Source organism: Heptranchias perlo, unplaced genomic scaffold (assembly GCF_035084215.1).
Source record: "Heptranchias perlo isolate sHepPer1 unplaced genomic scaffold, sHepPer1.hap1 HAP1_SCAFFOLD_612, whole genome shotgun sequence".
Lineage (NCBI taxonomy): Eukaryota > Metazoa > Chordata > Chondrichthyes > Hexanchiformes > Hexanchidae > Heptranchias > Heptranchias perlo.
The window spans coordinates 104141-129136 of NW_027139636.1; the positions used below are offsets into that span (position 1 = coordinate 104141).

Sequence of the window (24996 nt, forward strand, 5' to 3'; positions counted from 1 at the left end):
GTCGGAGTGAGGGGGGGAACACGTACTGTGGGGGTCGGAGTGAGGGGGGAACACGTACTGTGGGGGTCGGAGTGAGGGGGGAACACGTACTGTGGGGGTCGGAGTGAGGGGGGAACACGTACTGTGGGGGTCGGAGTGAGGGGGGGAACACGTACTGTGGGGGTAGGAGTGAGGGGGGGAACACGTACTGTGGGGGTCGGAGTGAGGGGGGAACACGTACTGTGGGGGTCGGAGTGAGGGGGGGAACACGTACTGTGGGGGTCGGAGTGAGGGGGGGAACACGTACTGTGGGGGTCGGAGTGAGGGGGGGAACACGTACTGTGGGGGTCGGAGTGAGGGGGGAACACGTACTGTGGGGGTCGGAGTGAGGGGGGGAACACGTACTGTGGGGGTCGGAGTGAGGGGGGAACACGTACTGTGGGGGTAGGAGTGAGGGGGGAACACGTACTGTGGGGGTCGGAGTGAGGGGGGGAACACGTACTGTGGGGGTCGGAGTGAGGGGGGAACACGTACTGTGGGGGTCGGAGTGAGGGGGGAACACGTACTGTGGGGGTAGGAGTGAGGGGGGAACACGTACTGTGGGGGTCGGAGTGAGGGGGGGAACACGTACTGTGGGGGTCGGAGTGAGGGGGGAACACGTACTGTGGGGGTCGGAGTGAGGGGGGGGAACACGTACTGTGGGGGTAGGAGTGAGGGGGGGAACACGTACTGTGGGGGTAGGAGTGAGGGGGGGAACACGTACTGTGGGGGTCGGAGTGAGGGGGGAACACGTACTGTGGGGGTAGGAGTGAGGGGGGAACACGTACTGTGGGGGTAGGAGTGAGGGGGGGAACACGTACTGTGGGGGTCGGAGTGAGGGGGGAACACGTACTGTGGGGGTCGGAGTGAGGGGGGAACACGTACTGTGGGGGTCGGAGTGAGGGGGGAACACGTACTGTGGGGGTCGGAGTGAGGGGGGAACACGTACTGTGGGGGTCGGAGTGAGGGGGAACACATATTGCAGCAAGTGCCCGTTGTTTGCTCCTCTTGTCCCCCCAGTTGCCAGCCCTGCACTAACGCTGCCTCCTCCTCTCCTCTCCTCCCTCAGGGATCCCACTGCTGTTCTTCCTGTTCCTATTACCGCTGGCGATCCCCTGGAACCAAATCACCGTCCCGTGGCTGGCCGTGGCCCATTACCTGGCCTGCGTCTCCCCCCAGCTCGGCAGCGTCCTCTACCACCTCTTCATGAACCACGAGGGAGGGGCACCCATCTACCACACCCTGCTCACCCTCGACATGTGCGGAGTCTGCATGGTCAACACCCTGGGTAAGTACAGCAGGTCGCGGCTTCCCGCGCACATCTGGAATGGGCTGGCTGGGTAGTTAGAGCAGGTCATGGCTTACCGTTCACATCTGGAATGGGCTGGCTGGGTAGTTAGAGCAGGCCGCGGCTTACCGCGCACATCTGGAATGGGCTCGCTGGGTAGTTAGACGCGCACATCTGGAATGGGCTGGCTGGGTCGTTAGAGCAGGTCGCATCCTACCGCACGCATCTGGAATGGGCTGGCTGGGTAGTTACAGCGGGTCACAGCTTACTGCACACATCTGGAAGGAGCTCGCTGGGTAGTTACAGCAGGTCGCAGCTTACTGCACACATCTGGAATGGGCTGGCTGGGTAGTTAGAGCGGGTCGCAGCTTACTGCATACATCTGGAAGGAGCTCGCTGGGTAGTTACAGTGGGTCGCAGCTTACTGCGCACATCTGGAATGGGCTCGCTGGGTAGTTACAGCAGGTCGCAGCTTACTGCACACATCTGGAATGGGCTCGCTGGGTAGTTACAGAGGGTCGCAGCTTACTGTGCACATCTGGAATGGGCTCGCTGGGTAGTTACAGCAGGTCGCAGCTTACTGCACACATCTGGAAGGAGCTCGCTGGTTAGTTACAGCGGATCGCAGCTTACTGCACACATCTGGAAGGAACTCGCTGGGTAGTTACAGCGGGTCGCAGCTTACTGCACACATCTGGAAGCAGCTCGCTGGTTAGTTACAGCGGGTCGCAGCTTACTGCACACATCTGGAAGGAGCTCGCTGGGTAGTTACAGCGGGTCGCAGCTTACTGCACACATCTGGAAGGAGCTCGCTGGGTAGTTAGAGCAGGACAAGGCTTACCGCGCACATCTGGAATGGGCTCGCTGGGTAGTTAGAGCAGGACAAGGCTTACCGCGCACATCTGGAATGGGCTCGCTGGGTAGTTAGAGCAGGTCGCGGCTTCCCGCGCACATCTGGAATGGGCTCGCTGGGTAGTTAGAGCGGGTCGCATCTTACCGTGCACATCTGGAATGGGCTCGATGGGTAGTTACAGCGGGTCGCGGCTTACTGCACACATCTGGAAGGAGCTCGCTGGGTAGTTACAGTGGGTCGCAGCTTACTGCGCACATCTGGAATGGGCTCGCTGGGTAGTTACAGCGGGTCGCAGCTTACTGCACACATCCGGAATGGGCTCGCTGGGTGGTTACAGAGGGTCGCAGCTTATTGCGCACATCTGGAATGGGCTCGCTGGGTAGTTACAGCGGGTCGCAGCTTACTGCACACATCTGGAAGGAGCTTGCTGGGTAGTTACAGCGGGTCGCAGCATACTGCACACATCTGGAAGGAGCTCACTGGGTAGTTACAGCGGGTCGCAGCTTACTGCACACATCTGGAATGGGCTCGCTGGGTAGTTACAGCGGGTCGCAGCTTACTGCACACATCTGGAATAGGCTCGCTGGGTAGTTAGAGCAGGACAAGGCTTACCGCGCACATCTGGAATGGGCTCGCTGGGTAGTTAGAGCAGGTCGCGGCTTCCCGCGCACATCTGGAATGGGCTGGCTGGGTAGTTAGAGCAGGTCGTGGCTTACCGCGCACATCTGGAATGGGCTCGCTGGGTAGTTAGACCGTGACACGGCTTACCGCGCACATCTGGAAGGAGCTCGCTGGGTAGTTACAGCAGGTCGCAGCTTACTGCACACATCTGGAATGGGCTGGCTGGGTAGTTAGAGCGGGTCGCACCTTACTGCACACATCGGGAAGGAGCTCGCTGGGGAGTTACAGCGGGTCGCGGCTTACTGCGCACATCTGGAAGGAGCTCGCTGTGTAGTTGCAGCAGGTCGCAGCTTACTGCACACATCTGGAATGGGCTGGATGGGTAGTTAGAGCGGGTTGCAGCTTACCGCACACATCTGGAAGGAGCTCGCTGGGTAGTTAGACCGTGACACGGCTTACCGCGCACATCTGGAAGGAGCTCGCTGGGTAGTTACAGCAGGTCGCAGCTTACTGCACACATCTGGAATGGGCTGGCTGGGTAGTTAGAGCGGGTCGCACCTTACTGCACACATCGGGAAGGAGCTCGCTGGGGAGTTACAGCGGGTCGCAGCTTACTGCACACATCTGGAATGGGCTGGATGGGTAGTTAGAGCGGGTCGCACCTTACTGCACACATCTGGAATGGGCTCGCTGGGTAGTTAGACCGTGACACGGCTTACCGCGCACATCTGGAAGGAACTCGCTGGGTAGTTACAGCAGGTCGCAGCTTACTGCACACATCTGGAATGGGCTGGCTGGGTAGTTAGAGCGGGTCGCACCTTACTGCACACATCTGGAAGGAGCTCGCTGGGTAGTTACAGCGGGTCGCAGCTTACTGCGCACATCTGGAAGGAGCTCGCTGTGTAGTTGCAGCAGGTCGCAGCTTACTGCACACATCTGGAATGGGCTGGATGGGTAGTTAGAGCGGGTTGCAGCTTACTGCACACATCTGGAAGGAGCTCGCTGGGTAGTTACAGCGGGCCGCGGCTTACTGCGCACATCTGGAATGGGCTGGCTGGGTAGTTACAGCGGGTTGCAGCTTACTGCACACATCTGGAAGGAGCTCGCTGGGTACTTACAGCGGGTCGCGGCTTACTGCGCACATCTGGAAGGAGCTCGCTGGGTAGTTACAGCGGGCCGCGGCTTACTGCGCACATCTGGAATGGGCTGGCTGGGTCGTTAGAGCGGGTCGCAGCTTACTGCACACATCTGGAAGGAGCTCGCTGGGTAGTTACAGCGGGTCGCGGCTTACTGCGCACATCTGGAATGGGCTCGTTGGGTAGTTAGAGCGGGTTGCAGCTTACTGCACACATCGGGAAGGAGCTCGCTGGGGAGTTACAGCGGGTCGCGGCTTACTGCACACATCTGGAATGGGCTCGTTGGGTAGTTGCAGCAGGTCGCGGCTTACTGCGCACATCTGGAATGGGTTCGCTGGTTAGTTACAGCGGGTCGCAGCTTACTGCACACATCTGGAAGGAGCTCGCTGGTTAGTTACAGCGGGTCGCAGCTTACTGCACACATCTGGAAGGAGCTCGCTGGGTAGTTACAGCGGGTCGCAGCTTCCTACACACATCTGGAAGGAGCTCGCTGGGTAGTTACAGTGGGTCGCAGCTTACTGCACACCTGGAATGGGCTCGCTGGGTAGTTAAAGCAGGACAAGGCTTACCGCGCACATCTGGAATGGGCTCGCTGGGTAGTTAGAGCAGGTCGCGGCTTACTGCACACATCTGGAATGGGCTGGCTGGGTAGTTAGAGCGGGTCGCAGCTTACTGCACACATCTGGAAGGAGCTCGCTGGGTAGTTACAGCGGGTCGCAGCTTACTGCGCACATCTGGAATGGGCTGGCTGGGTAGTTACAGCGGGTCGCGGCTTACTGCGCACATCTGGAAGGGGCTCGCTGGGTAGATACAGCGGGTCGCAGCTTACTGCACACATCTGGAAGGAGCTCGCTGGGTAGTTACAGCGGGTCGCGGCTTACTGCGCACATCTGGAAGGGGCTCGCTGGGTATTTACAGCGGGTCGCGGCTTACTGCGCACATCTGGAATGGGCTCGCTGGGTAGTTGCAGCGAGTCGCGGCTTACTGCGCACATCTGGAATGGGCTCGCTGGGTAGTTACAGCGGGTCGCGGCTTACTGCGCACATCTGGAATGGGCTCGCTGGGTAGTTACAGCGGGTCGCGGCTTACTGCGCACATCTGGAATGGGCTCGCTGGGTAGTTGCAGCGGGTCGCGGCTTACTGCGCACATCTGGAATGGGCTCGCTGGGTAGTTACAGCGGGTCGCGGCTTACTGCACACATCTGGAAGGAGCTCGCTGGGTAGTTAAAGCAGGTCGCGGCTTACTGCACACATCTGGAAGCGGCTCGCTGGGGAGTTACAGCGGGTCGCGGCTCACTGCACACATCTGAAAGAACATAAGAACATAAGAACATAAGAAATTGGAGCAGGAGTAGGCCAATCGGCCCCTCGAGCCTGCTCCGCCATTCAATAAGATCATGGCTGATCTGATCCCAACCACAAATCTAAAGAACACAAGAAGTCGGAGCAGGACCCGGCCACATAGCCCCTGGGCCCTCTCCGCCACCCACAGGGCATTGACCGATCCGAACTCAGCTTCATGTCCAATTTCCTGCCCGCTCCCCATAACCCCTAATTCCCTGGGTAGTTACAGCAGGTCACGGCTTACCGTGCACATCTGGATTGGGCTCGCTGGGTAGTTATAGTGGGTCGTGCCTTACTGCGTACATCTGGAAGGAGCTCGCCTGGATAGTTACAGCGGGTCGCGCCTTAAGCGTACATCTGGAAGGAGCTCGCCTGGATAGTTACAGCGGGTCGTTCCTTACTGCGCACATCTGGATTGGGCTCGCTGGGCAGTTACAGCGGGTCGCGCCTTACTGCGCACTTCTGGATTGGGCTCGCTGGGTAGTTACAGCGGGTTGCGCCTTACCCCACACATCTGGAATGAGTTCACTGGGTGCTTCCATTACTGCTTACTGCGCACATCTGGAATGAGCCCCCTGGATTAGTGCATCACAGCGTACTGCCGCCACCTGGAAGAAGCTCACTGGCTATACCACATAACAACTTACTGCGCACATCTGGAACAAGCTAGTTGGGTAATTACATCACCTCACGGGTTGCCGTGCACATCTGGAATGAGCTCACTGGGTAGTTACATCACAGCTCACTGCGCACATCTGGAATGAGCTCATTGGGCCCAATGGAAGGAATCCCCTTCCACAGGCTCTGTCAAGCTGGACTCAGCCGTTATCTGTCTCTGATATCTCCTCTCGGTCTCTGCCGACGTCTCTCTCTCTCTCTCTCCCTCTCTCTCTTTCTATCTCTGTATCCATGTAACTCTCTCTCTCTGCCCCTCTCTTTCTATCTCTGTATCCATGTAACTCTCTCTCTCTGCCCCTCTCTTTCTATCTCTGTATCCATGTAACTCTCTCTCTCTGCCCCTCTCTCTCTCTGCCCCTCTCTCTCTCTCTCTCTCTGCCCCTCTCTCTCTCTCTCTGCCCCTCTCTCTCTCTCTCTCTCTGCCCCTCTCTCTCTCTCTCTGCCCCTCTCTCTCTCTCTCTCTGCCTCCCTCTCTCTCTCTCTCTCTCTGCCTCCCTCTCTCTCTCTCTCTCTGCCTCCCTCTCTCTCTCTCTCTCTGCCTCCCTCTCTCTCTCTCTCTCTGCCTCCCTCTCTCTCTCTCTCTCTCTCTGCCTCCCTCTCTCTCTCTCTCTCTCTGCCTCCCTCTCTCTCTCTCTCTCTCTCTCTCTGCCTCCCTCTCTCTCTCTCTCTCTGCCTCCCTCTCTCTCTCTCTCTCTGCCTCCCTCTCTCTCTCTCTCTCTGCCTCCCTCTCTCTCTCTCTCTCTGCCTCTCTCTCTCTCTCTCTCTGCCTCTCTCTCTCTCTCTCTCTCTGCCTCCCTCTCTCTCTCTCTCTCTGCCTCCCTCTCTCTCTCTCTCTGCCTCTCTCTCTCTCTCTCTGCCTCCCTCTCTCTCTCTCTCTGCCTCCCTCTCTCTCTCTCTCTCTGCCTCCCTCTCTCTCTCTCTCTCTGCCTCCCTCTCTCTCTCTCTCTCTGCCTCCCTCTCTCTCTCTCTCTCTGCCTCCCTCTCTCTCTCTCTCTCTGCCTCCCTCTCTCTCTCTCTCTCTGCCTCCCTCTCTCTCTCTCTGCCTCCCTCTCTCTCTCTCTCTCTGCCTCCCTCTCTCTCTCTGCCTCCCTCTCTCTCTCTGCCTCCCTCTCTCTCTCTGCCTCCCTCTCTCTCTCTCTCTGCCTCCCTCTCTCTCTCTCTCTGCCTCCCTCTCTCTCTCTCTCTGCCTCCCTCTCTCTCTCTCTGCCTCCCTCTCTCTCTGCCTCCCTCTCTCTCTCTCTCTGCCTCCCTCTCTCTCTCTCTGCCTCCCTCTCTCTCTGCCTCCCTCTCTCTCTCTCTCTGCCTCCCTCTCTCTCTCTCTCTGCCTCCCTCTCTCTCTCTCTCTGCCTCCCTCTCTCTCTCTCTCTGCCTCCCTCTCTCTCTCTCTCTGCCTCCCTCTCTCTCTCTCTCTGCCTCCCTCTCTCTCTCTCTCTCTGCCTCTCTCTCTCTCTCTCTGCCTCTCTCTCTCTCTCTCTGCCTCTCTCTCTCTCTCTCTCTGCCTCTCTCTCTCTGCCTCTCTCTCTCTCTGCCTCTCTCTCTCTCTGCCTCTCTCTCTGCCCCTCTCTCTGCCCCTCTCTCTCTCTCTGCCTCTCTCTCTGCCCCTCTCTCTCTCTCTCTGCCCCTCTCTTTCTCTCTCTGCCCCTCTCTTTCTCTCTCTGCCCCTCTCTTTCTCTCTCTGCCCCTCTCTTTCTCTCTCTGCCCCTCTCTTTCTCTCTCTGCCCCTCTCTTTCTCTCTCTGCCCCTCTCTTTCTCTCTCTGCCCCTCTCTTTCTCTCTCTGCCCTTCTCTTTCTCTCTCTGCCCCTCTCTTTCTTTCTCTGCCTCTCTCTTTCTTTCTCTGCCTCTCTTTCTTTCTCTGCCTCTCTCTTTCTTTCTCTGCCTCTCTCTTTCTTTCTCTGCCTCTCTCTTTCTTTCTCTGCCTCTCTCTTTCTTTCTCTGCCTCTCTTTCTTTCTCTGCCTCTCTCTTTCTTTCTCTGCCTCTCTCTTTCTTTCTCTGCCTCTCTCTTTCTTTCTCTGCCTCTCTCTTTCTTTCTCTGCCTCTCTCTTTCTTTCTCTGCCTCTCTCTTTCTTTCTCTGCCTCTCTCTTTCTTTCTCTGCCTCTCTCTTTCTTTCTCTGCCTCTCTCTTTCTTTCTCTGCCTCTCTCTTTCTTTCTCTGCCTCTGCCTCTCTCTTTCTCTGCCTCTGCCTCTCTCTTTCTTTCTCTGCCTCTCTCTCTCTGGTGTCGTGACAGATTGGGCTCTGCTGTGAATCCTCTCTCCCATTAGATTCTCCTGAGGACTCGAAACAACAACTTGCATTTAAATAGTGCCTTTAACGTAGTAACAGGCACTTCACAGGAGCGATTATGAAACAGAATTTGACAATGGGGTTTACATAAGGAGAGGACAGGTGACCAAAAGCTCGGTCAAAGAGGGAGGTTTTCAGGAGGGTCTTAAAGGAGGAGAGAGAGAGAGAGGGGGAGAGGTTTAGGGAGGGAATTCCAGAGCTCAGGGCCCAGGCAGCTGAAGGCACGGCCGCCAATGGTGGAGCGATGGGAATCGGGGAGATGGACAAGAGGCCGGAATTGGAGGAGAGCAGATATCTCGGAGGGTTGTAGGGGCTGGAGGAGGTTACAGAGATAGGGAGGGGGGGGGCGAGGGCCATGGAGGGAAAGTATGGGAAGTATTTTACCTGCACCTTACAATGCTGTCGTTCACATCGCAAAAACGTCTTCCAGCATTTCCCATTTGGTACTCACCCCGGTTCATAACAGAGCAACAACTGTACCGAGGGAGTGTTGTTCTGTTTGAGCAGCCATTAACCCAGGGCTCCGTCTGCCCGCCCCGCTGTGCAGCCTTCCACAAGGAGGATAGTGAGGAGACCAACAAGAGAGAGTCTAACCACCTCCCCTTGACATTCAACGGCATTACCATCGCCGAATCCCCCACCATCAACATCCTGGGGGTCACCATTGACCAGAAACTTAACTGGACCAGCCATAAAAATACTGTGGCTGCAAGAGCAGGTCAGAGGCTGGGTATTCTGCGGCGAGTGACTCACCTCCTGACTCCCCAAAGCCTTTCCACCATCGACAAGGCACAAGTCAGGAGTGTGATGGAATACTCTCCACTTGCCTGGATGAGTGCAGCTCCAACAACACTCAAGAAGCTCGACACCATCCAGGACAGAGCAGCCCGCTTGATTGGCACCCCATCCACCACCCTAAACATTCACTCCCTTCACCACCGGCGCACTGTGGCTGCAGTGTGGACCATCCACAGGATGCACTGCAGCAACTCGCCAAGGCTTCTTCGACAGCACCTCCCAAACCCGCGACCTCTACCACCTAGAAGGACAAGAGCAGCAGGTACATGGGAACAACACCACCTGCACGTTCCCCTCCGAGTCACACACCATCCCGACTTGGAAATATATCGGCCGTTCCATCATCGTCGCTGGGTCCAAATCCTGGAACTCCCTTCCTAACAGCACTGTGGGAGAACCGTCACCACACGGACTGCAGCGGTTCAAGAAGGCAGCTCACCACCACCTTCTCAAGGGGCAATTAGGGATGGGCAATAAATGCCGGCCTCGCCAGCGACGCCCACATCCCATGAACGAATAAAAAAGAAAGGTGGTGGGAGCCCCGCACGGTGAGCGAGCCCGGGCCCCGCTGGACGGATGGTGTCACGGTGAGCGAGCCCGGGCCCCGCGGGACGGACGGGGAGACCCGCACGGTGTCACGGTGAGCGAGCCCGGGCCCCGCGGGGACGGAGAGGGGGAGCCCCGGACAGTCACGGTGAGCGAGCCCGGGCCCCGCGGGACGGACGGGGAGCCCCGCACGGTGTCACGGTGAGCGAGCCCGGGCCCCGCGGGACGGACGGGGAGCCCCGCACGGTGTCACGGTGAGCGAGCCCGGGCCCCGCGGGACGGACGGGGAGCCCCGCACGGTGTCACGGTGAGCGAGCCCGGGCCCCGCGGGACGGACGGGGAGCCCCGCACGGTGTCACGGTGAGCGAGCCCGGGCCCCGCGGGACGGACGGGGAGCCCCGCACGGTGTCACGGTGAGCGAGCCCGGGCCCCGCGGGGACGGAGGGGGAGCCCCGGACAGTCACGGTGAGCGAGCCCGGGCCCCGCGGGACGGACGGGGAGCCCCGCACGGTGTCACGGGTGAGCGAGCCTGGGCCCCGCGGGACGGACGGGGAGCCCCGCACGGTGTCACGGTGAGCGAGCCCGGGCCCCGCGGGACGGACGGGGAGCCCCGCACGGTGTCACGGTGAGCGAGCCCGGGCCCCGCGGGACGGACGGGGAGCCCCGCACGGTGTCACGGTGAGCGAGCCCGGGCCCCGCGGGGACGGAGGGGGAGCCCCGGACAGTCACGGTGAGCGAGCCCGGGCCCCGCGGGACGGACGGGGAGCCCCGCACGGTGTCACGGTGAGCGAGCCCGGGCCCCGCGGGACGGACGGGGAGCCCCGCACGGTGTCACGGTGAGCGAGCCCGGGCCCCGCGGGACGGACGGGGAGCCCGGCACGGTGTCACGGTGAGCGAGCCCGGGCCCCGCGGGACGGACGGGGAGCCCCGCACGGTGTCACGGTGAGCGAGCCCGGGCCCCGCGGGACGGACGTGGAGCCCCGCACGGTGTCACGGTGAGCGAGCCCGGGCCCCCGCGGGACGGACGGGGAGCCCCGCACGGTGTCACGGTGAGCGAGCCCGGGCCCCGCGGGGACGGACGGGGAGCCCCGGACAGTCACGGTGAGCGAGCCCGGGCCCCGCGGGACGGACGGGGAGCCCCGGACAGTCACGGTGAGCGAGCCCGGGCCCCGCGGGACGGACGGGGAGCCCTGCGCGGTGTCACGGTGAGCGAGCCCGGGCCCCGCGGGACGGACGGGGAGCCCCGGACAGTCACGGTGAGCGAACCCGGGCCCCGCGGGACGGATGGGGAGCCCCGGACAGTCACGGTGAGCGAGCCCGGGCCCCGCGGGACGGACGGGGAGCCCCGCACGGTGTCACGGTGAGCGAGCCCGGGCCCCGCGGGGACGGAGGGGGAGCCCCGGACAGTCACGGTGAGCGAGCCCGGGTCCCGGGGGACGGACGGGGAGCCCCGCACGGTGTCACGGTGAGCGACCCGGGCCTCTGGGGACGGACGGGGAGCCCCGCGCGGTGTCACGGTGAGCGAGCCCGGGCCCCTGGGGACGGACGGGGAGCCCCGCACGGTGTCACGGTGAGCGACCCGGGCCCCTGGGGACGGACGGGGAGCCCCGCACGGTGTCACGGTGAGCGAGCCCGGGCCCCGGGGGACGGACGGGGAGCCCCGCACGGTGTCACGGTGAGCGAGCCCGGGCCCCGCGGGACGGACGGGGAGCCCCGCACGGTGTCACGGTGAGCGAGCCCGGGCCCCGCGGGGACGGAGGGGGAGCCCCGGACAGTCACGGTGAGCGAGCCCGGGCCCCGGGGGACGGACGGGGAGCCCCGCACGGTGTCACGGTGAGCGACCCGGGCCCCTGGGGACGGACGGGGAGCCCCGCGCGGTGTCACGGTGAGCGAGCCCGGGCCCCTGGGGACGGACGGGGAGCCCCGCACGGTGTCACGGTGAGCGACCCGGGCCCCTGGGGACGGACGGGGAGCCCCGCACGGTGTCACGGTGAGCGAGCCCGGGCCCCGGGGGACGGACGGGGAGCCCCGCACGGTGTCACGGTGAGCGAGCCCGGGCCCCGCGGGACGGACGGGGAGCCCCGCACGGTGTCACGGTGAGCGAGCCCGGGCCCCGCGGGACGGACGGGGAGCCCCGGACAGTCACGGTGAGCGAGCCCGGGCCCCGCGGGACGGATGGGGAGCCCCGCACGGTGTCACGGTGAGCGAGCCCGGGCCCCGCGGGACGGACGGGGAGCCCCGGACAGTCACGGTGAGCGAGCCCGGGCCCCGCGGGACGGACGGGGAGCCCCGGACAGTCACGGTGAGCGAGCCCGGGCCCCGCGGGACGGACGGGGAGCTCCGCACGGTGTCACGGTGAGCGAGCCCGGGCCCCGCGGGACGGACGGGGAGCCCCGCACGGTGTCACGGTGAGCGAGCCCGGGCCCCGCGGGGACGGATGGGGAGCCCCGGACAGTCACGGTGAGCGAGCCCGGGCCCTGTTGCAGGCCTGTGAAATGTTGTGGGCTCTCTGTGCAGAGCCAAGTAACATCAGCTATTTGTACTGTGATTTCGAAGTGTGGTCACTGTTGTAATGTAGGAAACGCGGCAGCCAATCTGCGCACAGCAAGATCCCACAAACAGCAATGTGAGAATGACCCAGATCATCTGTTTCTTTTAGTGATGTTGGTTGAGGGATGAATATCGGCCCCAGGACACCGGGGAGAACTCCCCCCTGCTCTTCTTCCAATAGTGGCTGTAGGATTTTACACCCACCTGAGAGGGCAGACGGGGCCCTCGGTTTAACGTCTCATCCGAAAGACGGCACCTCCGATAGTGCAGCGCTCCCTCAGTACTGGCAACCAGGGAGTGTCGACCCGGATTGTAGGGCCCGAGTCTCGAGTCTGTGGGGCTCAAACCCACGCTCTTCTGACTCAGACGAGAGCGAGACCCACTGGGCCACGGCTGGTGTTTGACACAGAGAGAGAGAGAGAGACAGACAGACAGACAGAGAGGGAGAGGCAGACATATAGACAGAGACAGACCGAGAGGGAGGGTGAAGGGAGAGAGAGAGAGACGGGCAGAGAGAGAAAGAAAGAAAGAATAAGAGACAGATAGAGAGAGAGAGAAAGAATAAGAGACAGATAGAGAGAGAGAGAACGAATAAGAGACAGATAGAGAGAGAGAGAGAGAGAGAAAGAATAAGAGACGAGACAGAGAGAGAGAATAAGAGACAGAGAGAGAGAAAGAATAAGAGACAGATAGGAGAGAGAAAGAATAAGAGACAGAGAGAGAGAGAGAAAGAATAAGAGACAGATAGAGAGAGAGAGAGAAAGAATAAGAGACAGATAGAGAGAGAGAAAGAATAAGAGACAGATAGAGAGAGAGAAAGAATAAGAGACAGATAGAGAGAGAGAGAGAGCGAGAGAAAGAATAAGAGACAGATAGAGAGAGAGAGAGAAAGAATAAGAGACAGATAGAGAGAGCGAGAGAAAGAATAAGAGACAGATAGAGAGAGAGAGAGAGAGAAAGAATAAGAGACAGATAGAGAGAGAGAGAGAGAAAGAATAAGAGACAGATAGAGAGAGAGAGAGAGAGAGAGAGAAAGAATAAGAGACAGATAGAGAGAGAGAGAGAAAGAATAAGAGACGAGACAGAGAGAGAGAATAAGAGACAGAGAGAGAGAGAGAAAGAATAAGAGACAGATAGAGAGAGAGAAAGAATAAGAGACAGATAGAGAGAGAGAGAAAGAATAAGAGACAGATAGAGAGAGAGAGAGAAAGAATAAGAGACAGATAGAGAGAGAGAGAGAAAGAATAAGAGACAAGACAGAGAGAGAGAATAAGAGACAGAGAGAGAGAGAAAGAATAAGAGACAGATAGAGAGAGAGAGAAAGAATAAGAGACAGAGAGAGAGAGAGAGCGAGAGAAAGAATAAGAGACAGATAGAGAGAGAGAGAGAAAGAATAAGAGACAGATAGAGAGAGAGAGAGCGAGAGAAAGAATAAGAGACAGATAGAGAGAGAGAGAAAGAATAAGAGACAGATAGAGAGAGAGAGAGAAAGAATAAGAGACAGATAGAGAGAAAGAATAAGAGACAGATAGAGAGAGAGAGAGAGAGCGAGAGAAAGAATAAGAGACAGATAGAGAGAGAGAGAGCGAGAGAAAGAATAAGAGACAGATAGAGAGAGAGAGAGAAAGAATAAGAGACAGATAGAGAGAGAGAAAGAATAAGAGACAGATAGAGAGAGAGAGAGAAAGAATAAGAGACAGATAGAGAGAGAGAGAGAGAGAGAAAGAATAAGAGACAGATAGAGAGAGAGATAGAAAGAATAAGAGACGAGACAGAGAGAGAGAATAAGAGACAGAGAGAGAGAGAAAGAATAAGAGACAGATAGAGAGAGAGAAAGAATAAGAGACAGATAGAGAGAGAGAAAGAATAAGAGACAGATAGAGAGAGAGAAAGAATAAGAGACAGATAGAGAGAGAGAGCGAGAGAAAGAATAAGAGACAGATAGAGAGAGAGAGAGAAAGAATGAGACAGATAGAGAGAGAGAGAGCGAGAGAAAGAATAAGAGACAGATAGAGAGAGAGAGAAAGAATAAGAGACAGATAGAGAGAGAGAGAGAAAGAATAAGAGACAGATAGAGAGAAAGAATAAGAGACAGATAGAGAGAGAGAGAGCGAGAGAAAGAATAAGAGACAGATAGAGAGAGAGAGAGCGAGAGAAAGAATAAGAGACAGATAGAGAGAGAGAGAGAAAGAATAAGAGACAGATAGAGAGAGAGAAAGAATAAGAGACAGATAGAGAGAGAGAGAGAAAGAATAAGAGACAAGACAGAGAGAGAGAATAAGAGACAGAGAGAGAGAGAAAGAATAAGAGACAGATAGAGAGAGAGAGAAAGAATAAGAGAGAGAGAGAGAGCGAGAGAAAGAATAAGAGACAGATAGAGAGAGAGAGAGAAAGAATAAGAGACAGATAGAGAGAGAGCGAGAGAAAGAATAAGAGACAGATAGAGAGAGAGAGAAAGAATAAGAGACAGATAGAGAGAGAGAGAGAGAAAGAATAAGAGACAGATAGAGAGAAAGAATAAGAGACAGATAGAGAGAGAGAGAGCGAGAGAAAGAATAAGAGACAGATAGAGAGAGAGAGCGAGAGAAAGAATAAGAGACAGATAGAGAGAGAGAGAGAAAGAATAAGAGACAGATAGAGAGAGAGAAAGAATAAGAGACAGATAGAGAGAGAGAAAGAATAAGAGACAGATAGAGAGAGAGAGAGAGAGAATAAGAGACAGAGAGAGAGAGAAAGAATAAGAGACAGATAGAGAGAGAGAAAGAATAAGAGACAGATAGAGAGAGAGAAAGAATAAGAGACAGATAGAGAGAGAGAGAGAAAGAATAAGAGACAGATAGAGAGAGAGAAAGAATAAGAGACAGATAGAGAGAAAGAATAAGAGACAGATAGAGAGAGAGAGAGAAAGAATAAGAGACAGATAGAGAGAGAGAGAGAGAAAGAATAAGAGACAGATAGAGAGAGAGAGAGAAAGAATGAGACACAGATAGAGAGAGAGAGAGAAAGAATAAGAGACAAGACAGAGAGAGAGAATAAGAGACAAGACAGAGAGAGAGAATAAGAGACAGATAGAGAGAGAGAGAAAGAATAAGAGACAGAGAGAGAGAAAGAATAAGAGACAGATAGAGAGAGAGAGAGAGAGAGAAAGAATAAGAGAGAGAGAGAGAAAGAATAAGAGACAGATAGAGAGAGAGAGAAAGAATAAGAGAGAGAGAGAATAAGAGAGAGAGAGAAAGAGAAAATAAGAGAGAGAGAGAGAGACCGGGAGAGAGCTGGTCCTGACCTTCCGCGGGTAGTGGGATGAATCTCCCAGTACTGAGTGTGTCTTTTTCTCCGTGTCCCCACAGGGGCTCTGCCCATCATCTACTGCACCCTGCTGTGTCACCCAGCGTTGCGGAGTGTCGCTCTCCTGGTCTACATCTTCCTCTCGTCCTACGTCATCTACTGCGCGGTCAGCGCCCAGAGCAACATCACCCGGCTGCAGTCCTTCGCCTGGCAGGCCTGCTACCGTTTCTTCTTCTTCTACCTGCGCTGGATTAACGTGGGCTCGGGCAGCCCGACCTCCCTCCGCAGTTACCATCGTCATGGACGCGCTCGCCATCCTGGGCGGCTTCGTCAACATCATGCGCATTCCCGAGCGCTGGATGCCCGGCAAATTTGACTACTGCTGTAACAGTCACCAGATCATGCACGTACTGGTGGTGGGGAGTATTGTCTACCTGCACTGGGGGGTAGTGGACGATCTGGCCTGGATCAGTAGTCCCCGCTGTCCACCGGAATGACCCCTCCCTCCCTCCCTCCCTCCCTCTGCAAACTCTCTCTCTCTCTCTCTCTCTCTCTCTCCCTCCCTCTCTGACTCTGTCACCCTCCCTCCCACTGTGTGTGTGTCTCTCTCACGCTCCCCCTCCTCTCTCTGTCTGTCTCTCTCCCCTCCCTCTCTCTTCCTCCTCCTGTCTCCCCCTGTCCCCCTCCCTCCCTCTCTCTCCTCCTCCTCCTCCTCCTCCTCCTTTCCCCTCCCTCTCTCTCCTCCTTTCCCCCTCCCTCTCTCTCCTCCAGTCTCCCCCTTTCCTCCTCCCTGTCTCTCCCTTTCCCCTTCCCTCCTCCTCCTCCTGTCTCCCCCTTTCCCCTTCCCTCCTCCTCCTCCTCCTCCTCCTCCTGTCTCCCCCTTTTCCCTTCCCTCCTCCTCCTCCTGTCTCCCCCTTTCCCCTTCCCTCCTCCTCCGCTGTCTCCCCCTTTCCCATTCCCTCCTCCTCCTCTGTCTCCCCTTTTCCCCTCTCTCTCCTCCTCTGTCTCCCCCTTTTCCCCTCCCTCCCTCTCTCCCTTTTCCCCTCCCTCCCTCTCTCTCTCTCCTCCTCTGACCCCTCCCTCCCTCTCTCTCTCTCTCTCCTCCTCTGACCTCTCCCTCTCCCTCTCTCTCCTCCTCCTCTGACCCCTCCCTCTCTCTCGATTCTCAGCTGAAGTCGGTGTTTATCTCGGTCGAGGACGGGACTCCCAGAGACCCTGCCGGTAGCTGCTGTCAGGCTACAAACCGTGGGACACCTCACCACCCCCACCAACAGACTACAAGCAGAGTGCGACTGTGGGTTTGGCAGGCGAACAGGGAGCGTCCGAACCATCGGCCTCTTACTCTCTCCTCCACTGATTTATCTTTTCTAACGTAGCTGCGTGCAATATTTAAGGGCTTTTAACAAAGAGTATATAAACAGAAAAAGCAACAACCACGTAAGAGGGACAAAAATAATCAAACCAGACGACTTGTCCGACGAGACACAACGACCCAGAGGGGAAAGAAACAGGTTTTTTTTGATAGAGAAGCTTTTTTTAAAAATCGTCCAGCGTCGTCGCACAGCTGTGTCGCAGGATATCGACCGCCAGCTGGAACCGATCGACAGGACCCACCCCCCTCCCCACGGACCTGTCTCCTCTCCCCAAATCCCCCCCCCCCTGCACACGGTCACTCGGGTTAACCCTATCGGGCAGGACACTCCCTCCCTCCCTCCCTCCCTCCGCCCCGTCCAAAAGCAGGAGATGATAACGCCAACCCATCTCAGAAAGGTAGACACACCAACCACCGCCCCCGAACTCGTCTCTCTCTCTCTCTGTGTCTCCAACCCCGGCAATATCGCAGGAAAAGGGGGGCTGCGGGAGTGAGATGGGGACGGGGGTTCGAAGACACACCCCTTGCCTTTCCCCCCCTGCCCCCCAGGGGGGAGCAGCAAGGCAAACGGTTTGCGACTGAACGAGGGAGTGGGTGTCCTGGTGATTTGCGTACGATCTGTGGGCAGAGAGATTCAGAAGTGATGCATCGTACTGGTGTGTGTGTGTGTGTGTGTGTGGGAGATGTGGAAGGAGCAGCACGGTGGAGACCTGGTTGGCCTCTGGTCTGGACACTGGCCTTTATTTGTTTGTGTATTTATTTATTTCTCATTAAGGATGGGAGGTTTGAGCGAGACCAGGAATTTAATACCCGTCCGATGGGACCAATGTGCCAGTAGCACGGGGGAGGTCACACTCCAGCATTGCAACAGCCGGGGTCGGGCCACCAGGCGGAGGGCCAAGGCGGCGGGGGGGGGGTCGTCCGAGCGTGCTGGCCGCTCGCCAGCAACGGGGGCGGGGGGGGGGGGCACGGCCTTTGAACCCCCCCACCGCCCGTCGCTCCTCCCCTTCCCCCGCCTCAGCACGGACCGTCCAGTGGCATCCCACTCCTTCCCGTCGGCCTGGGCTCCGGACCAGAGGTCAGCCAAACCCTTCCCGCCTCGCTCGACGACCCCATCTCGGCGGGCGTCTCCACCCCACGATGCCAACGGGGGAACGAAAGAAAGAATCAGGACAGATGTTTACGGAGCAGCAGGATTTCAATAAATTTAATAGGAATTTCAACCTCACTGCCTCCTGAGACCCTGTCCTCAAAACCCCGGGAAGGGTGAACCTGGTGCTTTGTACTTTGCGACGGGAAATGGCGTTAGCACGAGAACTAAACGTGGTGAATGGAGCAGGAAATCCCTTCATCCTGTCTGGCTTCCCACCCGTTCCCCAATGGAAGTGGTCTCTCCGTCACACTCTCCACTCACTCCCCAATAGAAGTGGTCTCTCCATCACACCGTCCACTCACTCCCCAATAGAAGTGGTCTCTCCGTCACACTCTCCACTCACTCCCCAATAGAAGTGGTCTCTCCATCACACCGTCCACTCACTCCCCAATAGAAGTGGTCTCTCCATCACACCGTCCACTCACTCCCCAATAGAAGTGGTCTCTCCATCACACTCTCCACTCACTCCCCAATAGAAGTGGTCTCTCCGTCACACCGTCCACTCACTCCCCAATAGAAGTGGTCTCTCCGTCACACCGTCCACTCACTCCCCAATAGAAGTGGTCTCTCCGTCACACTGTCCACTCACTCCCCAATAGAAGTGGTCTCTCCGTCACACCGTCCACTCACTCCCCAATAGAAGTGGTCTCTCCGTCACACCGTCCACTCACTCCCCAATAGAAGTGGTCTCTCCGTCACACTGTCCACTCACTCCCCAATAGAAGTGGTCTCTCCATCACACCGTCCACTCACTCCCCAATAGAAGTGGTCTCTCCGTCACACTGTCCACTCACTCCCCAATAGAAGTGGTCTCTCCGTCACACTGTCCACTCACTCCCCAATAGAAGTGGTCTCTCCATCACACCGTCCACTCACTCCCCAATAGAAGTGGTCTCTCCGTCACACCGTCCACTCACTCCCCAATAGAAGTGGTCTCTCCGTCACACCGTCCACTCACTCCCCAATAGAAGTGGTCTCTCCATCGCACCGTCCACTCACTCCCCAATAGAAGTGGTCTCTCCGTCACACTGTCCACTCACTCCCCAATAGAAGTGGTCTCTCCGTCACACCGTCCACTCACTCCCCAATAGAAGTGGTCTCTCCGTCACACCGTCCACTCACTCCCCAATCGAAGTGGTCTCTCCGTCACACAATCCACACACTCCCCAAAACAAGTGGTCTCTCCGTCACACCGTCCACTCACTCCCCAATAGAAGTGGTCTCTCCATCACACCGTCCACTCACTCCCCAACAGAAGTGGTCTCTCTGTCACACCGTCCACTCACTCCCCAATAGAAGTGGTCTCTCCGTCACTCTCCACTCACTCCCCAATGGAAGTGGTCTCTCCATCACACCGTCCACTCACTCCCCAATAGAAGTGGTCTCTCCATCACACCGTCCACTCACTCCCCAATAGAAGTGGTCTCTCCGTCACACCGTCCACTCACTCCCCAACAGAAGTGGTCTCTCCGTCACACTCTCCACTCGCTCCCCAATAAAAGTGGTCTCTCCATCACACTCTCCACTCACTCCCCAATAGAAGTGGTCTCTCCATCACACCGTCCACTCACTCCCCAATGGAAGTGGTCTCTCCATCACACCGTCCACTCACTCCCCAATAGAAGTGGTCTCTCCATCACACCGTCCACTCACTCCCCAATAGAAGTGGTCTCTCCATCACACCGTCCACTCACTCCCCAATAAAAGTGGTCTCTCCATCACACCGTCCACTCACTCCCCAATAGAAGTGGTCTCTCCGCCACACCGTCCACTCACTCCCCAATACAAGTGGTCTCTCCGCCACACCGTCCACTCACTCCCCAATACAAGTGGTCTCTCCGTCACTCTCCAACTCACTCCCCAATGGAAGTGGTCTCTCCGTCACACCGTCCACCCCGCTCCCCAATAAAAGTGGTCTCTCCGTCACACCGTCCACTCACTCCCCAATACAAGTGGTCTCTCCGTCACTCTCCACTCACTCCCCAATGGAAGTGGTCTCTCCGTCACACCGTCCACCCGCTCCCCAATAAAAGTGGTCTCTCCGTCACACCGTCCACTCACTCCCCAATAGAAGTGGTCTCTCCATCACACCGTCCACTCACTCCCCAACAGAAGTGGTCTCTCTGTCACACCGTCCACACACTCCCCAATAGAAGTGGTCTCTCCGTCACACCGTCCACTCACTCCCCAATACAAGTGGTCTCTCCGCCACACCGTCCACTCACTCCCCAATGGAAGTGGTCTCTCCATCACACCGTCCACCCGCTCCCCAATAGAAGTGGTCTCTCCATCACACCGTCCACACCGCTCCCCAATAGAAGTGGTCTCTCCGTCACACCGTCCACTCACTCCCCAATAGAAGTGGTCTCTCCATCACACCGTCCACTCACTCCCCAATAGAAGTGGTCTCTCCGTCACACCGTCCACTCACTCCCCAATAGAAGTGGTCTCTCCATCACACTGTCCACTCACTCCCCAATAGAAGTGGTCTCTCCGTCACACCGTCCACTCACTCCCCAATAGAAGTGGTCTCTCCATCGCACCTTCCACTCACTCCCCAATAGAAGTGGTCTCTCCGTCACACAATCCACACACTCCCCAAAACAAGTGTCTCTCCGTCACACTCTCCACTCACTCCCCAATAGAAGTGGTCTCTCCATCACACCGTCCACTCACTCCCCAATAGAAGTGGTCTCTCCGTTCCACAGACCACACACTCCCCAACAGAAGTGGTCTCTCCGTCACACCATCCACTCACTCCCCAATAGAAGTAGTCTCTCCGTCACACCGTCCACTCACTCCCCAATGGAAGTGGTCTCTCCATCACACCGTCCACTCACTCCCCAATAGAAGTGGTCTCTCCATCACACCGTCCACTCACTCCCCAATGGAAGTGGTCTCTCCATCACACCGTCCACTCACTCCCCAATAGAAGTGGTCTCACTCCCCAATAGAAGTGTCTCTCCATCACACCGTCCACTCCCCAATAGAAGTGGTCTCTCCGTCACACTGTCCACTCACTCCCCAATGGAAGTGGTCTCTCCGTCACACCGTCCACTCACGTCCCCAATAGAAGTGGTCTCTCCGTCACACTCTCCACTCACTCCCCAATAGAGTGGTCTCTCCGTCACACCGTCCACTCACTCCCCAATAGAAGTGGTCTCTCCGTCACAACTCTCCACTCACTCCCCAATAGAAGTGGTCTCTCCGTCACACTCTCCACTCACTCCCCAATAGAAGTGGTCTCTCCATCACACCGTCCACTCACTCCCCAATGGAAGTGGTCTCTCCGTCACACCGTCCACTCACTCCCCAATAGAAGTGGTCTCTCCGTCACACCGTCCACTCACTCCCCAATGGAAGTGGTCTCTCCGTCACACCGTCCACACACTCCCCAACGGAAGTGGTCTCTCCATCACACTCTCCACTCACTCCCCAATAGAAGTGGTCTCTCCATCACACCGTCCACTCTCTCCCCAATAGAAGTGGTCTCTCCGTCACACCGTCCACACAATCCCCAATGGAAGTGGTCTCTCCGTCACACCGTCCACTCACTCCCCAATAGAAGTGGTCTCTCCGTCACACCGTCCACACAATCCCCAATGGAAGTGGTCTCTCCATCACACTCTCCACTCACTCCCCAATAGAAGTGGTCTCTCCGTCACACCGTCCACACAATCCCCAATGGAAGTGGTCTCTCCGTCACACTCTCCACTCACTCCCCAACAGAAGTGGTCTCTCCATCACACCGTCCACTCACTCCCCAATAGAAGTGGTCTCTCCGTCACAACCGTCCACTCACTCCCCAATAGAAGTGGTCTCTCCGTCACACCGTCCACACACTCCCAACGGAAGTGGTCTCTCCGTCACACTCTCCACTCACTCCCCAATAGAAGTGGTCTCTCCATCACACCGTCCACTCACTCCCCAATGGAAGTGGTCTCTCCGTCACACCGTCCACTCACTCCCCAATGGAAGTGGTCTCTCCATCACACCGTCCACTCACTCCCAATAGAAGTGGTCTCTCCATCACACTCTCCACTCACTCCCCAATAGAAGTGGTCTCTCCGTCACACCGTCCACTCACTCCCCAATAAAAGTGGTCTCTCCGTCACACCGTCCACATCACTCCCCAATAAAGTGGTCTCTCCGTCACACTCTCCACTCACTCCCCAATAGAAGTGGTCTCTCCGTCACAACCGTCCACTCACTCCCCAATGGAAGTGGTCTCTCCATCACACCGTCCACTCACTCCCCAATAGAAGTGGTCTCTCCGTCACACCGTCCACTCACTCCCCAATAGAAGTGGTCTCTCCGTCACACCATCCACTCACTCCCCAATAGAAGTGGTCTCTCCATCACACCGTCCACTCATACCCCAATAGAAGTGGTCTCTCCATCACACTGTCCACTCACTCCCCAACAGAAGTGGTCTCTCCATCACACTGTCCACTCACTCCCCAACAGAAGTGGTCTCTCCATCACACCGTCCACTCACTCCCAATGGAAGTGGTCTCTCCATCACACCGTCCACTCACTCGCCAATAGAATGGTCTCTCCATCACACTCTCCACTCACTCCCCAATGGAAGTGGTCTCTCCATCACACTGTCCACTCACTCCCAATAGAAGTGGTCTCTCCATCACACTCTCCACTCACTCCCCAATGGAAGTGGTCTCTCCATCACACTGTCCACTCACTCCCAATAGAAGTGGTCTCTCCATCACACTCTCCACTCACTCCCCAATAAAAGTGTCTCTGCATCACACCGTCCACTCACTCCCCAATTGAAGTGGTCTCTCCATCACACCGTCCACACACTCCCCAACAGAAGTGGTCTCTCCATCACACTGTCCACTCACTCCCCAATAGAAGTGGTCTCTCCGTCACACTCTCCACTCACTCCCCAATGGAAGTGGTCTCTCCGTCACACACTCCACTCACTCCCCAATAGAAGTGGTCTCTCCGCCACACCGTCCTCTCACTCCCCAATAGAAGTGGTCTCTCCGTCACACACTCCACTCGCTCCCCAATGGAAGTGGTCTCTCCATCACACCGTCCACCCGCTCCCCAATAAAAATGGTCTCTCCATCACACTCTCCCCAATAGAAGTGGTCTCTCATCACACCGTCCACCCGCTCCCCAATAAAAGTGGTCTCTCCGTCACACCGTCCACTCACTCCCCAATAGAAGTGGTCTCTGCATCACACCGTCCACTCACTCCCCAATAGAAGTGGTCTCTCCATCACACCGTCCACTCACTCCCCAATAGAAGTGGTCTCTCCATCACACCGTCCACTCACTCCCCAATGGAAGTGGTCTCTCCATCACACCGTCCACTCGCTCCCAATCGAAGTGGTCTCTCCGTCACACCGTCCACTCACTCCCCAATAGAAGTGGTCTCTCCATCACACTGTCCACTCGCTCCCCAATAAAACTGGTCTCTCCATCACACCATCTTCTCACTCCCCATTAAAGTGGTCTCTCCATCACACCGTCCACTCACTCCCCAATCGAGGTGGTCTCTCCATCACACCATCCACTCATTCCCCAATGGAAGTGGTCTCTCCATCACACTCTCCACTCACTCCCCAATGGAAGTGGTCTCTCCATCACACTCTCCACTCACTCCCCAATAGAAGTGGTCTCTCCATCACACTGTCCACTCGCTCCCCAATGGAAGTGGTCTCTCCGTCCAAAATCCTCTTCCTCATCACTCCGACCCCGTGAGCTGGAGCCCGAGGAGCGAAGCTTCTGTCCAACAAGTAAGTGTCCTCCAACAGCTGGCGCCAGCCACAGAACATCTGGGCTCGGGGCAATTTATCTCGGGTTGATCTGGCGCCGTGTTTCCTGAACCACCTTGTCGAATCACTTCAGCCTATCCGGGCAGGAGATGGAAGTGCAGTCCTGGGATATGAGCAGTCGTTGGAGGAGGTTCGTCTGTAGGGACAGTGTGGAGGGAGCTTTACTCTGTATCTAACCCTGTACCTGCCCTGGGAGTGTTTGATGGGACAGTGTAGAGGGAGCTTTACTCTGTATCTAACCCTGTACCTGCCCTGGGAGTGTTTGATGGGACAGTGTAGAGGGAGCTTTACTCTGTATCTAACCCTGTACCTGCCCTGGGAGTGTTTGTTGGGACAGTGTAGAGGGAGCTTTACTCTGTATCTAACCCTGTACCTGCCCTGGGAGTGTTTGATGGGACAGTGTAGAGGGAGCTTTACTCTGTATCTAACCCTGTACCTGCCCCTGGGAGTGTTTGATGGGACAGTGTGGAGGGAGCTTTACTCTGTATCTAACCCTGTACCTGCCCTGGGAGTGTTTGACGGGACAGTGCAGAGGGAGCTTTACTCTGTATCTAACCCTGTACCTGCCCTGGGAGTGTTTGATGGACAGTGTAGAGGGAGCTTTACTCTGTATCTAACCCTGTACCTGCCCTGGGAGTGTTTGATGGGACAGTGTAGAGGGAGCTTTACTCTGTATCTAACCCTGTACCTGCCCCTGGAGTGTTTGATGGACAGTGTTAGGGACTTTACTCTTTCTACCCTGGTTGAGGGACAGTGTAGAGGGAGCTTTACTCTGTATCTAACCCTGTACCTGCCCTGGGAGTGTTTGATGGGACAGTGTAGAGGGAGCTTTACTCTGTATCTAACCCTGTACCTGCCCTGGGAGTGTTTGATGGGACAGTGTAGAGGGAGCTTTACTCTGTATCTAACCCTGTACCTGCCCTGGGAGTGTTTGATGGGACAGTGTAGAGGGAGCTTTACTCTGTATCTAACCCTGTACCTGCCCTGGGAGTGTTTGATGGGACAGTGTAGAGGGAGCTTTACTCTGTATCTAACCCTGTACCTGCCCTGGGAGTGTTTGATGGGACAGTGTAGAGGGAGCTTTACTCTGTATCTAACCCTGTACCTGCCCTGGGAGTGTTTGATGGGACAGTGTAGAGGGAGCTTTACTCTGTATCTAACCCTGTACCTGCCCTGGGAGTGTTTGATGGGACAGTGTAGAGGGAGCTTACTCTGTATCTAACCCTGTACCTGCCCTGGGAGTGTTTGATGGGACAGTGTAGAGGA

The 24996-nt window shown here is 56.8% G+C and overlaps 1 protein-coding gene across 1 annotated transcript in view; it reads left to right on the forward strand.

Moving 5' to 3' along the window:
• LOC137317335 (progestin and adipoQ receptor family member 4-like) overlaps positions 1–17996 on the forward strand; it is a 58128-nt gene extending 40132 nt beyond the window's left edge. Inside the window, 3 exon segments of the mRNA XM_067980746.1 lie at positions 1088–1306; positions 15464–15693; positions 15695–17996. Of these exon segments, the coding sequence (XP_067836847.1) occupies positions 1088–1306; positions 15464–15693; positions 15695–15898 (653 nt within the window). The 3' untranslated portion in view covers positions 15899–17996.
• Positions 17997–24996: the final 7000 nt, after the last annotated feature.